Here is a 15731-nt window from a genome sequence, read left to right on the forward strand (position 1 = left end):
GAAATTGAATCCTTTTAAGTTATTAAGCAGGAAAGGATTATAAACTCGTCTTTATAAATGAGCTAGAAATCCCCATGTCTTTCTCTGTACACTTTTAAATTTCCCACAAGAAGCAGGAGAGGAGAGATTGCCCCTTTTCAAGAGCCCCCCACAAGAGATGGAAAAACCATTTTTGTGCCCAGATAGGAAGTCGTCCCACATGGTAAGCGCAACTTTAATTAATAGACAGCCTTGAGAGGTATCACTGTCAGCCTGGATAATGGTGACAGAGCTAGTGTTTGTGCTTCCATGAATATTTCTCATGTGATCAAAGTCAAATGCCAGCACAGAGTGAATTTAAGCCTACTTCATTTTTTTTTTCTTCGTGCTGTTGACACTTAAAGCTCCTGACACTGAAATGTCTCGCCGGGTTGGTAGGTCTACAAGCTTAAACTGTGCTCTTTTAAAAAATGTATGCTCATTACTAATAAGCAGGAGATGTCGCGTTATTGTGTAGGATGATTTGTTCGCCTTACCTTGCTGGAACCGGAAAGCAATTACTTGTATTTGATTCTGTCATCAGGTCTCACGATATGTTCAATTACAATCAATGAGAACCTATGCTAACCTATTATACACTGCATTTTCTGTTTTAAATCTTCTCTTCACTAACAGTACAAGCAAAATTAGTCAGTGTTTTATTAATCCCCTAAAGAACATCAAAATGCCAATGGGGTTGCTAGGTAACATCTTTCCTAGCAACCAAAGAACTAAGCTAAGCTAATAGGAATGAAATCCATTTGACGTGTCACTGATTATTTTTTTATATAAAATTTAGCGGCTGTTGAGGTTAAATGCTAATCAGTCATCCCTTTTCTAAATCTTCTCTTAAGCATGAAAGGACACGCAAAAATAGTCAGTATTTTCAGAAGGAAAAGGAAATTCAAAATGCTATCCTGGTTGCGAGGGAATATCTTACCTTACCATTTAAAGATCAAGGCTAAGATAATGGGAGTGCAACAAGCAAACAACAATTGATAAATATGTTTCTGATAAATCCATTTGACATATCACTGATTATTTGCTGTGTATATTTTTAGGTTGAACAATAATCAGTCATCATATTCTAACCAGAGAGCTGTTGAGGTTGGGAAGCAACATTTCACCAGTAACTATAAGGCTAGGCAGCAATGTTATCCAGCTACATGCATGTGGTAAATACGTTTAATATATCAATTATTATTAATTTTATTATTTAGTAGTTCTTGAGGTCAATTTATAAGTCATATAGCTAAATATACTCTTTGGCAAACTATTAAAGATATATAAGAAATTGGTTGATGCTTTTATCAGTCCTGCTTTCTGGACAACATCTCAAAGAAATAAACTAAGTTAAAAGAAATATTACGTTGCTGCAAAGTAGCTCCTAAAATGTCCATTTGAAATCCATATAATTTGTTAATGATGATGTTTTAATATTATTTAGAAATTAAATGCTAATCAGTTGTATTATTTGTCTGCATACTGTTAGAAATGTGGGCAAAAGTAATCCATTTTCCTATTAGTTTTAAGAATATCAAAATGCTATCAATGTTTCTGAGCAACATCTCAGCAGCAGCTAAAGAAAGTTACGCAAACAAGAACGTTAGCAAGCTACAAGGGATAAATATTTTCTTCAAAATTACCCCTTTGACATGTCTTTAATTTTTCTATTTTGCATAGCGGCTGGTCAGATAAAATTCTACTTCTACTCTTTGACATCCTAGCAAGTACAATTCAAGTTAGTTGGTCATATTTTCATCAATCCCACCTGGTTTAAAAGAGGGTCAGAATTATGTCCAGGTTGCTAGGCAACATCTGACCAAGCATCTGACGAACTAAGCTAATAGCAATATTATCCAACTGCAGTGGATAAATACATTAACGGTGAATCCATTTAATGCGCCAAGGATTTATTTCTCATATTTTATCTAGCAGTTGTTGAGGTTAAGTGGGAATCTGTCTCACCTGCTACTGTTTGCCTGCCACTGCTGGTTTATCATGGGAATAAAGGAAAAAAAATACAGGCAGCTTGCCACCTGCTAGCTTATACGCATACTAGCCAAATTGTAGCTTTAGCTATTTAAAGAAATTAAAAAGAAAAATCTTAAGCCTATTTTTATTATCTTGCAAGATAAATACAGAGAAAAAAAACACAAACTGCTTTTTATCAATTAGACACCATAAATAAATTGGGTTCTAAATATATTACAATAGTTCTCATCACTAAGATTACACTGCTCACTATTTGTTAGCAAGCACATTTTTATGCCTTTCGTTTGGCTAGTTCATGCAATATTTACTGTTGTCAAGCTCTGATTATTTATTGTATCAAAATACTAATAATTTGTTTGGTTGGTTTTTTTTTTTAGAATTTCTAAGCCAGTAGGTATATTTTTTTCTTTTCATAAATGACATTATTATTATTATTATTATTATTATTATTATTATTATTATTATTATTATTATTATTAAAACATAACAACAACACAACAACAACAATAATAATAATAATAATAATAATAATAATAATAATATCTATCGTGTCGTGTCTTTTTAGCTCCTTGCCCCCTCTATAGGAAATGCAGGCCTTCCGATGTAAATTCCAGTGAAATGTGGCTTGAGTGGCTGCGGGGACAGGGGAGGTTAATCCGAGTTTAATGCAGTGAAGCACAGCGCAGGGTCTGGGCTATGATGGGTATGTTATCTCTGCCCAACATTTGGGTCTCCCTCAATTTCCACCCAGCCAAATAGCTGCGAGAAAGTGCAGATGGAGTCACTCTGAATGCCTGAGGAAAAAACGTTATTAATAGCTAAATAACTTCCCCATACTTTCACTGAATCTCTCTCACACACTGTTCCAGATGGATTTGTTTGAAGTGGTCTCTCGCTTCATTCCCCCTGTCCTTCTCATTCAGCGCGGCTTTAGACCCGAAATATGGCTACATTATATTACCATACACTTAGAGAGACTGGGGTGTGCGTGGCGCTGGAGCGCGCGCCCGAGCAAATACGAATATGTGCGTGGAAGTGGAGGTGCGTGGGCATTTATTTCAGTTTTATCCAATTTAAGCTAAATTCTGTCTATTGTGTTACCTGGTTTAGCAGGTGGAACATTTGAGCTTGAGATTTTGCAATTCAGGATAAAGTAAGCGCAAATTATAAAGAATATTTTTGTTCTATTTCTGAAACAAAATAAAGTTTTTAAAATAATACGACTTTTCTGCAATAAAATAGACATTTCACCAATTGACTCCATTTTGCGTTTCTAAACAAGCCAGGCCTATCTCTCTTTCCAACCGATTCTCACTCCCTTTCTCACGTTTTCAGTTTTCCTCAGTTTTCCGTTCCCAGAAATAATCCCACCTGGCATCTGTTTAATTAGACCGACCTGCAGGTAATCCTGCGATTTGTTGAAGTGTCCATCGCCTGTCTCCACCTCATCTGACGGTCGGACAGGATGCGTCACGTGTGGCAAATCGACGCCTGACATCTGATACATGCTCCCGTGACGCAAAACAAAACCGTGCAAGCGTTTGCGCGTGGTGTAGCGCAGCGTTTGCGTCATTTTTTCGTTAATAGCGCATGCACCAGAATATTCCCACACGGGTTCCCATGCATATACACGATCTCGGCTTGGCTTGTTTTGCAAGAAACTGTGTTTGCAGGAAAATCAAACGTGCATTAATTTGTTTATGATTTTAAGTACACTTTTTATTAAAGCTAGATTAGTACCAAGATAAATCCGCGATGTAAAGTCTAAAAAAAAACTAATGCGAAGACCTAATAAACAAACTGATAGATAAATAAATAAAGTCTTAAAATCTGGATAAGTAAGCCAGAAAAAAAATCTATGAATTTTGTGCCCAGGGCGAGCCACAGTGAGCTCCGCTCTGAGATGAAAGTGAAAAGAAATAAAAGGCTCTATTTAATCTGCTTTAAAAACCCCTCTCCACATAAGGGCTGTGCTTCAAATTCGCAGAGTGAGGGGCTGATTGGGGATAAATACATTTCTTACCATGCCTTCGAGCTATTACACCCGGCACGAACACAGCCACCTATTCAAGAGAGCATCGTTTCCAGCGCTTTTACTCTAATAAGTATTAACATTATTAAACGCCATCCGGATGCTGCTTGTCTAAACTGTTTTACGCACTGTTTTACACTGCTCTTTTTATAGCAGTGTAATTCGATCCCAATTTGAAACAACAAGCAGTGTTTAAAAGAACGAAAGTGACATCATGTGGAAATCTTGCTACAAAAACGCGAAAGTCACCAGCAAAGCTCCGGAGATGCAGCTGAAGCGCAAACTATCAATCAGGCGCGTTGTGCGTAAACGACCAGACTCCAGCTCTGCACGCCGGTCATTTGCAGCCAGCAGGGTTTACAAGACACCGGAGATATTTGCAAAAAAATAGTGACATTTTTTCTCCTAACATTAATCTGCGCTGTGACCGAGAAAAGAGGCCGTTTTCACGCCACATACCGATTCTTCTCCAACGGGGCCATTATATACTAAATTACAAAACTATCTAGCAGCGGGGCGTACTGAATAATTCATCTCCTTTTATGCCGCTCCTTGCCCTTTGTCCAAACTTTTCTCTCTCTTTTAGCAGCTCTTTGAATGTGAATGGGCGCAGGCCCACACACTCCGCTTTACGCCGCCGTGCTTTCCAGGATTTGCTTTTGTGCCCCGACTCCTCGCTTTAGAAAAGCTTCAATAGAGGGGAGGTTTTGCTCATGAAGTTCATCTTCAAGTTTAAAAAAAAAAAAAGCTGTTTGGCAGTCTTCTTTTTTTAAAAAAAAAAAAAATAGCTATTGTGAACAAAAAAAAAAACTATCTCTATTCTCTCGTTTTATCATAGGAAGCGGGACTTGCACTGATAAAAATAACTGTTAGAATAAAAGCAATAAAACTGGTGGAATCACATCCATAATTTAATTTATTTTGTAATTCTAGTAATTAAAGTGTACTTAGTCAATTAAAAATATTTACATTACTTAACTCGTTTATCTTGTAATTAAGAGCACATATGTTGCTGAAATAGTAGGCTAGAGTGGGTCATATTTCAGAAAGTAATTGAAAACAAAAAACTATAGACTACAATTTTCTAAAAATAATTTTTTTTAATGTTTTCTACAAAGACACAGCAATCTTACGAAAAGTGGCAACATTTGACTGTTATAACGTTTCCCAAAGATTAGATACATTTTAACATCTTAAAACTCAAGTTGTAAAACTTGCTAAAAGATTGATTCTGAATCTATTCAACACAAATCCAACATTATGTAGACACTATTGCAGTCTCTTTTTTCGGCTATATATCATGTACAATACACAGATGTGTATTAGCTACAGGCATCCATTGATGGAAACGATTCGTGATCACATTTTCATAGTTTAAATTTTAAATCAAAACTCTTGAATCTATAATTCATTTTAGTGTTTTTAAAATTGTCTTTTCTATTTACTTTTAATCATTTATTTTTGATCATATCAGTTATTTCTTTATTTGCTCTCTCACATTCTCCTCACTCTACTGTTTGCTTTTTTGCATTTACCATTGAGAAAAAACAAAACTTAACAGTGAATAGTTTATTGCACACGGTTTAACATTTAAGAGACTCAGTTATAGACATGCTACAACATTATATTTTCAAACTTCACCCTGTGTGGCAGATTTCTTTCCAGTGAGCTAACATTTGATTGAACATAGCAAAATGTTTTACACCTGTGCCAATTGCTTTGGCTGTAGGAGAGGTATTCATGTAGCTAACATAAGTCAAGTCTCATTAGTTCCAACATAGCCCATATCTCAGCATTAAAAAAGTTATTTTGGTATGCTAACAATCTTTGCAGCAGAGTTTTACTAATTCAAATGGGGACGGTTTGGAAATTTATAGGATATTCTCTTTAGGCAATGTTTGAAAGTGATTAGTTGTACACACAGCCATACCTGTATAGCCACTTTGTGCAACTTGCCTTGTGCAATCATATTTTTTTACACAAAAGTCTTTTTTAAGCAACTTTTTGTCTTGGGTGTGTTGAAAACTGCATTTTTGTTAGCTAAAATGTGCAGTTCAGTACATGTGCAGTTGAGTTCAACCTCAGGCTTAAGAACCTAAACGTGCTAGCAAGTTCCAGCATTAGCGCTATCGCTAAAGTAGATAAGAATAAATAAACTACATTCTTACATTTTTGCAACAAGCCTAATGACACTGTTAACTTTTACTGAGTTGACATGTACATTCATAACACAGCTCATTTTAAAATATCGACCTATCACGCTCCTCTACATGACAACAACAAATTAGAATACGTTTTGGCAGAACAAACATTTTTTTCTTAAATTCCTATCTAATATAATGACGTTAGAATGCAGGTATTAGTGACCATTATCTTTACAAATAATATGCTTAAAGAGATTTTTATTTGCTAAAATTGAACTCCCTTTAGAATTCATTTTTGCAGTGTACATTGTTCGCAGCAGGGCGTTTAAAGGCGCTCATTCCGCGCATTTTTATATTTTACATTGAAATCTTTTCAGGATAAAACTGAATCCCTCATTAGGCCTCGCTTCATTTTAAGAATTCAAATGCATTACAACATGCTTCAAAACCTGGGACCACGGGGGAAATGATTATCTTCCAGGGCCATTCAGAAACAAAATACCTGCACCACTGTCTCACACATTACTAACAGCAGAAAACAATAACATGCGCATCCATTTCCGCTTTCACTGACAAGCGGTGAGACGTCAGGGAGCTTGAAGTGGGTCAACTGTCAGCTGTCGTTTTAGATGTCCCCCTGAATGAGTGAGTGAAATGAGCAAGAATGCGCCACGCAAATTAATTCTCGGCAGCTAAATACCTTCTGCCAAGGCTCTCATAAATAATTGAAGGCAGTGAACAAGTGCTGGCTCGGAGTTTAAAGCGGGAATAAATTGTCTGCGCTTAGAGCCGCAGCTCGGATATGGGACGATTTCCCCAGAGGACGTTCAAGTAGGAAGTCAATTTAAAAAAAACATTTGCTTCCAGTTTGCAAGGCTGCAAATTTACTCTAATAATAATAATAATAATAATAATAATAATAATAATAATAATAATAATAAGACATACACTTTTTGTTTGTTAACTTACATTTATCACCGAGGATGCCATCGATGCTATGCTTTGTTTTCTTTTCTCCATCTTCATCCTTCTTATCACAGTCATCCTCGTCATCTTTTTTGCCAAATCGGGCCCTCAAAACGCGGCTGATGGAACTCACTAATGGCAACAAAAAGGTAAATGGGTGATTAGGCCTAAAAGCCATAACAGAACCATCATAATCCTATCAAACATTTTCTCTCTCTCTCTCTCTCTCTTCTTCTGCTCTCTCTTTTTCTCTCAGAAGGATACAAAAAAATGGCACAGGAAAAGTTTTCACATGAAGCAGCAGCGTTTGGAGGAAAATACTCATCAGAGGGAGCACATGTTATGAACTGACGGAGCACTGAAGCCACATTTCAACAGGACATGTACATGTATATCGCTATCGCTCTGTGGGTTTGCTTACAGAGGCGCTTTATTATCAGTAACATGTTGAATTCAAAGTGACGTTCATTGAGAGGTGATGCTGCGGTGTTCGCTGGTAGTAAGGGGAAAAAAAAGTGCAGCTTACCAGATGAAGCCTCACCTGAAGGAACTGTGCTTCTGTCGCACACCCCGTCCTTCAGCAGCTTATCCCGGATCTCCCAGCTGAACATACCCGGGTTTTCCCTCTTGTACTCTTCGATCCTCTTCTCCACGTCGGGAGTTGCCACCTGCTTTAGGTTTGAAAGGTTGATGGCAAGCGAGCAAACAAAGAGGAGGGATTTTAGTTTAAAGGAAACACTCATCTCATCCAATAAACACACAATGTTTAGTCAGGAAAATATAATTTGGAATTAATTTGAATAAATGCAAAAGAAAGACAGACATTTCTACAATCAAACAATTTAACATGTAAAGTATTCTGAAAATATTTAGATGAAATGCATCATTAGCACCACACATTTCGCTACACTGAGCTTAATAGCACAAAAAAAAAAATACATTTGAAGTGGTTCTAATTTTAAATGGACAGATTTATTTGTCGTTTATTAATTCATCAAACATGAGATTTGGATCGATTTGGACACAAATCATAAACAAACGGATTGAAAATGAAACCTAAATTTCAAAACAAATACACATCTCTCTAGATAAACTATCGAAATAGATAATATTAACAAAAATACAGCAATAAAATGTTATTGGATTTCTTAGTAAAAGGAGTTATGCTCACGTTTAAGGTACAGAAATGTGCAGCTCCTGTATTTCTGACTTTTGCACTTAAATATTAAAAATTGTTTCCCTCCTTGAAGGGTTTATTGAGTATTTAGAAGTGTGAAAATTACATGATCTTTTTTATTGTTTTTGTCATTTTTATGTGTTTTTTGTCATTTGTAATTACTAATTAATATTATTAAACATGCTGAAATAAAAAAAATAAATATCTGTATTTAGATTGTTCAGTATATATTTCAATACTGACCATACGTCCGGGAAGCTATCTATTTTGTTATACCAATTTTAAACTATCATTTAAGTTTGTTGGATTTTTTTTGTAATGCAAAAAATGATTTAAATCGTGAGAGAAATTTTCACATCACATCTGAGTTTTAATTGGATCATATTTTTAAATAGAATGTTACAGGTGGATTGCAATTCAGTTTCAAGAGATACTGAATTGCACATTATTATTATTATTATTATTATTATTATTATTATTATACACCCATGTGTAAATAGAATCAGGTGTTGCATGCCTGTCATCTACACAGACCACCACTCACCCTGGGCTTGCTGCCCCCTATGGCCCCTGGACGGATCGAGCCGGTCTCCTGGTACCGGCACAGGATCTTGGAGACGCAGCCGTGAGAAACTCGCAGTTGTCGCGAGATCACGCAGGGCCGGATGCCGTGGTGGGCCATCTCCACTATCTTGTGTCGGATGTGGTTCGGCAGCGGCCTCCCGTTGATGAAGACCCCACCAAGCTGGTTCACTCTGCCCTGGCCCAGAGGGGTGGACACTGCGTCGCAAAAAAAAACAAAAAAAAAAACACTCAAAAACATTCACATTCAACGAGACTTTATTCAATTTAAGGTATCCTACAATACAGATGAGATTTTAATTTGATTAGATGATGCCACATTTGCTGCTTTTATCTCCATTCGGACGCAGTTTGCGCACATTATCATATTAACCATTTTCCAGGGGAGATTCGTGCCAAATTCATCCTGACAGGATGCATCCAAGGATCCACTCCGGGATGCAATTTCACATCCGAGAGACACTAGAGAGGATGGCACTCCCCACCTTGATTATTCCTAGTCATGCTGTACAAATATTGATGTGATCCTTTGAGCCAGCTCTTTGCCGTGTGTATTATTGCCGTTTCCAGCTGCGGGACCACTCGAACAAATCCCGCAGCTCGAGTCACTTGCGAGCTACGTGGTTTTTGCACATTTCAGTCCAGGGCACTTGAGCACGAAGCGGGTGTAGGATGGGGAAGAACCAGTTTCCCGCAAATACATGCAAATACAATGATCTTTTTTTTAATTATATATTTTTTTTACCCTTCCTCTCCTTCCCTCCACCACATATACGGGCGATTTAAATGTTGTGTGCGTCTAAGAAAGAAGACAAATAAATTCCAAATTAGACATTTAATTCTGAGGGCCAAAATAATTTCCAGTGATGTAATGAAAGATTTAAACATATATTTTTAGGTATAAAAAGTGGAGAATAAATGTTGCATTAAAATAACAATAAACAATAAAAAAAAACAATTAAAAAATTGAAGAACATTGTTTTAAATGCTGTCTGAAATGCACATAAAACAACCAGAATCCACATGGATTATACACTTTTGAGATTTTGGAGCATTTTGAAGACACCAGATTGTATTTTCTGCAGCTATAATTCTCCCCTGACCGTGACGTGAGGTTAACTTTAATCAGCCCTGACTGCGGCGCGTTTTGTTCACCCATCTTTTTATTTCCCAGCATGTCGCCGATGACAAACTGTGCCCACCGCCGCGCTGCGTACGAGCTCACAGAGCGGACAGTTTCGCTCTTAAACCAGCACAAGTTCAAGTATCAGGCACCCGTGGCTGTCCTTGTCCTCACCTTCCAGGGGGAAGCCGGTTCGAGGGTAGTTCTGGCCTGGCGCAGGGCGCACCATCCGAGGCACTGTTCCAGGTAAAGTAGCCATCCTGTAGCTACCGAGGCAAAAAAATAAAAATAAAATCACTGCGCTAAAGAACGTGTTTCACTCTGAAATTCCAAGTTAAAAAACAAAAAAGAAAAAGAAAAAGAAAACGGAATGTGTTTGGAAAGATCTGAGAACAGCCGCTGTCAAATCCCAAATCCCAGGCGGAGTAAATCTGGACAGACCCTTCTTCCACCGGGGGGGAAAATAAAAATAAAAAAAAGAAGAAAAAAAGGGGGGGGATGCTCTCCTCTTGCTTTATAAATCGGCCAAAAATACAACGTCAAAACGCTGCAACAGCTGAAACGAAAACCTCCACAGAGGTAAGTTTGCACAAAATAAAAATAAAAAAAATGGAGGCGCAAGCAGCTAAATGGTGGCGCGTTGTGGGAAACGCGGTGTTATTCTTTTCCCCCTGGTGTAGTTTGGGTTCGGTATAATGTCTGCCGGCTGGCTGGAAGTAGTTTAAGTGGCCAACTTTGGTGCATGTCGTAGGAGGAGACAGCGGAGCGCTCCCATAGGCTCGCTGCCCTTTCTTTTATGGATGAAAGGGAGTGGGTTTAGCCAAGAGCCCGACGACCAATCAGATCGTCACATTTTTACTTTTTTAATTCACCGCTGCCTCTCTTAGAGGACCGCATAGAAAATATTCTATAAGAAGAACTGTTGTGAAAAAATGAGCAGAACTTTAAACATCTGAAGATTTTCATATATATATATTTTTTTAGACATTTACTCTTATTTTACTCACAATTACTCCAACATCCTAAAAAACTACTTAATAAAATATACATTTTAAAAATATTCATTTATTTACATACTTATTTAACTTTTACAAATATATGCATTAGTTTAGAAAACAGTGTAAGTCAGTCCACTAAATAAATTCTGAATTATTCAACTTAAAAAAAAAAATAGAATTGAAACAAAGGGGGGAAAAAATTAAATAAAGTTAGAGCCTTTTATTTATTCTTCCTGTTCAAAGTTGCAGCATTGTTTTTTTCTTCACTGCAAACAGGAGCCGCCCTGTCAGACCAGACGGAGGTTAGAAGAACTGCGGCCCTTCGCTTGTTAACCTTTCAATTAGTCAAACTGCTGCGCTGCAGGATCAGCCCAGTCCGCTCCTCTTGCTTTTGTTGTAATTGACAACAACATTTGGATCGACCCGATATTGATGATAACAGGTCGGGTACAGAGGGCACCCTTTAAAATTAATTGTTTAATAATAATAATAATAATAATAATAATAATAATAATAATAATAATAACGCGTCACAATTAAAGTTAAACCGAACGAGCGCATATGGAGAGAGAGGAGGAGGAGAGGAGGTGTGCGTGTGTGCTGGCTCTGTGGGCCCACCGTGCATATAAAATCGTGTGACAATTGCCGTGGAAAACACTCCTGGTGGAAGGCAATTTCACAAATAATTTTAGCAACAATTAGGGAGTGTGGAGGGGTGAAATGGCGATTTCACATGCAGATGCGCCGGTGGGAAGGAGCCACCCCGCCGAACGGATCTCTGACCCTCGCTCTCCCCGCTTTTGGTCTGCTTCGCATGGGACAGAGGGGGCACAAAGAGACCGCCTCAGTCTCCTGGGGAAGGGGCAAAGAGCGCTGGATTAAGTCGAGCATAAATCATCTGGAGACACAAGCTGCATTTCACTTCAAGGAGAAAGTAAAAGTAAAATGTAAAAAGTACAAATATTCTACCTCTTTGGAGCTACAACAGGTTCGCCTTTGAAATGAGGCTCCGTGTTCCCTGAACACACCATTGGTTCAGCACCGTAAGGTCTTGCCTCTGTTATCCTAATCATTACAAGCCTGATATTCATTTGCTATGCATCTGTTTATAATTACACCAAAAAGAAAGGCATTAGCAGTGTGCAGAAAATTTTTAGATTGTGGTGAATTTAAGAACCAGGCTGTGGAAGGGCTTTATATATATGTGTGTGTATGTATTTGCAAGCATTTGTAGCCTGTTTCTTTTTTCAGAGTCTCAACATAAACTAAACGTATAGGTTTGTCAGAGGCTATTTGAATCATTTGATACAAGCGTTGCAATTGCTCAACACCTCTCTTGAAATGTTTGCACGCTAAAACAAAAGCAATAAATGCTGCTGAGCTTAAAATGCAGAATATGCATGATTTATAACATTTTACTTGATAGTGAAATGCTAAAACAGGCTGAAAACAGAGAAAACTCTTTCACTGGAAGTAGTGGGATCGCTGAAAAGTCTTGACATATATTCTTTTACCAACTTAAATTATAAACTGGATTTTTACTTTGTAATAATTGGGGTTAAACTGGTCTGTATGTAACTGAATATTATTCTGTCTTTATAATTGTGTTGTCTTTAATTGATTCTTCTATATGTTTCTAAATAATCTGACAAGTTTGCTTTGTAAAGTGAATTGAGGATATATTTGCTATGAACAAATAAAGTTGAATTAATTTGACTTTAAAGAGTTGTTTTCTGAAAACATCAGATTGCAAAACCCGGAGTCATGTGATAAAACTGCAAGGGAATTTTTGGATATTTGGAAACAAAATAGCCCGCAGAAACTAATGTGCATTTTTTCTAAATCTACTCTAATTAAAGTACATTCTTATTTGTTACTTAGGGAACTGTTTTTAGATCAAAAAGAGTGTTCACCAGTGGGCGAGTCATGTTCATAAACGACATTAAAAATGATTAAAAGTCACATATCTACTTAAAGTATTTCTGTGTTGCCTGTTTTGCACCCAAAGATTCATCCCTGTTGCAGTGCCTGAGCTCTTTTTTTAAAGCATTTTTTCTGCATGGTTCACCTCGACGTCTGGCTCACATGAGCAACTCCGTCACTAAAGTTTCCTCTCAGCTACAGCAGACAGAAAAAAAAAGCAAAAGCTTCCTCTCCAACATGATAATGTCTCCAATCTTATCTCGATCAGGACCGCTCTTCAAACACTTCGCTGCTTTAGCCTCTCATTATTTGTGTTATGGCAATTACCCAAAGTTTCTTTCTTGCTTGTAGGTGAACACCCCTCCTCCTCCACTCATTCTTATTTCACTATGGATTTTTCTTAATGTGTAGTTTTAGTTGTTCAGAAGAGAGAAAGCACCTTTGATGAGAGGCATAGCCAATTTGAGCTTTTATCTTTTTCTGAGAAGAACCATAGCAAGTTAAGTGTATAAAAGTTTATGTGTTCAAAAGTTTTTAACATTTTTTTAGTTTGTCTTTGCACAGAATATAATTTAAAAAACACTTTCTGATAGATAATCCTTTAGCAATTTAAAGTTAATTTTCAAAGAAGAGAATTGAAAATAAATTGTCTTACATTCTAAAGAGTAATTGGACATTTAAGCTTGTTACATTTATTGTTCTGATCTTTATGAAGACAAAAAGATAATTCTACATCATTGTTGCATAAGGAGAGAGAATTGTATTAATCTGAAAATTTATTTTCCATATTATGTGCATTTTTTTCTTTGCTGAAAACAACAAATGCTTCTAAAAACAAACCAGAACTCTGCAAAAGTAGTTGGTGCATCAGTCAGCTGCCTTTCTCACCAGCATTGGTTGTTCTCATAAATGTTTCATGCAAACTCATTTAAAACAGATGCAACCATGATAAACTGCTGCCCAACATTTTCGAGACCCTGAACACCAAAAACAGCAGCCATATTTTTTTTACCATCATCCTGCATCTATTCAAAACAAAGATCGCAACTGTGAAGGATCCTTCAAGCTGTTTCAGTGGTGACAAAGCCTGCACTTCCTCCAAAGACTTGTTAACTTGTTGAGACATTTTCACATCTGCTCAGAATTATCCAAATGTGTAATCACCTCCTTACAGGGAATTATTTTTCTTTTATCATGGCGCACAGCAAGCGTATAAAATGGCCTCTTAGGAGGAGACTAGTGTAAAGCCCTACTATGTGTTATAAGTGTAATTAAAGAAAGCTGATTTGAGATATTCATCACATTATGTGTGGCACAGGGAGGAGCTCTGATTACACATACTTTCTAACAAGGGTCTAACAAGGTGATGTTTGGTTAATAAGGAGAGCAGAGATTCAGGAATTCCTGAAAAACTCATTTGGAACAAATTAGCTGACACGTAAAAATTGACTAACATTTCGCTGCTTTGCCTCCATCTCAGTTAATCCTGTGCATTTTAAGGAAACATGACCTCAAAATGAAGAAAAAGGTCATTGTTATTGGTTTGGAAAATCTAAAATAAATGTATCACTAGGTCTACAACTACAAAAACTGAAACTTATAAGGTAAGTCTTGAGAAACAAGAAGAAGAAACTCTCACTGAGATTTATGAGACTTAAGCGGAAAAAAAAAAACTGGAAAAAAAGCATATTTTCCTGAAAAGAAAAAAAACCCTTTCACCTCTTCAGGCCTGCAGATAGGTCCTGAAGTACAGACAAGGGAAAACAAGTCAGATACAAGAGAACAACACAGCTTTTTTTCATCAAGAAACCACAACTGACTGGACTATAATCCAGTTTACATGGACCCAAGGTAAATTGTGAAACAGGCATGAAAAAGAATTGTAGTATTTGTGCAGATGGAAACAAAATGCGTATATATTTTATGACCTTCAGGTACAGTGCAGGATTTCTTCGGGGTCTGCACCATAGTTGTGTTGAGAACAGATTGATGTGGACCCAACACTAAGAAAAGCAGACAACAGGGATTTCTGATATGTGGTGAAATGGTCAGTTTTAAGATCTGCCAGGAACATTTTTTGGTTTGCTCTTTCCAGCGGGATTGTGCAAATGAGAGGAAATAAAGATGAATTTGAGTTTGACATTCGAAATACTTACAAAATGCTTTGTGTTGCAGAAAACTAACAAACACACAGCAAAATAAGGGCAAGCATGATGGTGGCAGTGTCATGCTGAAGTCCTGCTTCTTTTTAGCAGGAGCAATAAAGCTGGTAAGAGTTCCTGGGAAGATTAATACAGCTAAATAGCCTTGAATAAGGTGAAATAAAAGTCACAGAGAGACAGAAAAACTTATATTTCCTGTGCTGAAGATAACTTTGGATTATAAATATTGAGTTCTTATCTCATTTAACTAGTGCATACTTTGAGATGAGCCTTTAGCAAACTGAGGTGTGCATTTGTTGTTTTTAGTCGGGAGACAAAAGGAACTGTCTTTAAATATGAGGAAGAATATGGAAAAAAATAATGTTTTGGCTACGTGTGGTAGAAAATTATTACAATCGTGTACTTAGCCTCTTTAACTCTCTCTCTCTTTTACTTATAAATGTAATTAATTCCTGGTCATCTATACAGAGCAAATTCACAACAAATATTGCTTCAAGACACTTCAATGACAAATACACGCTAATCCTAGTCATCAAGTATTAATCTCAGTTTATTATTCAAATTAGTTTAAAAAGTTTTCTGTCTAAGGAAACTCAGCGGATTACATGGAG

The 15731-nt window shown here is 37.0% G+C and overlaps 1 protein-coding gene across 2 annotated transcripts in view; it reads right to left on the bottom strand.

Moving 5' to 3' along the window:
• pax7a (paired box 7a) overlaps positions 1 to 10807 on the bottom strand; it is a 58148-nt gene extending 47341 nt beyond the window's left edge. The window contains exons 1-4 of one of the 2 annotated variants that reach the window (XM_028003227.1): positions 10212 to 10807; positions 8877 to 9112; positions 7697 to 7826; positions 7159 to 7287 (exon numbers count right to left, since the gene is read on the bottom strand). In XM_028003227.1, the coding sequence (XP_027859028.1) occupies positions 7159 to 7287; positions 7697 to 7826; positions 8877 to 9112; positions 10212 to 10296 (580 nt within the window). In that variant the 5' untranslated portion in view covers positions 10297 to 10807. Of the gene's footprint in view, positions 1 to 7158; positions 7288 to 7681; positions 7827 to 8876; positions 9113 to 10211 lie in introns of both variants that reach the window. The other variant, XM_028003226.1, reaches the window with a different exon arrangement.
• Between the last annotated feature and the right edge of the window lie 4924 nt (positions 10808 to 15731).

This window comes from Xiphophorus couchianus, chromosome 20 (genome assembly GCF_001444195.1).
Source record: "Xiphophorus couchianus chromosome 20, X_couchianus-1.0, whole genome shotgun sequence".
NCBI classification, from domain to species: domain Eukaryota; kingdom Metazoa; phylum Chordata; class Actinopteri; order Cyprinodontiformes; family Poeciliidae; genus Xiphophorus; species Xiphophorus couchianus.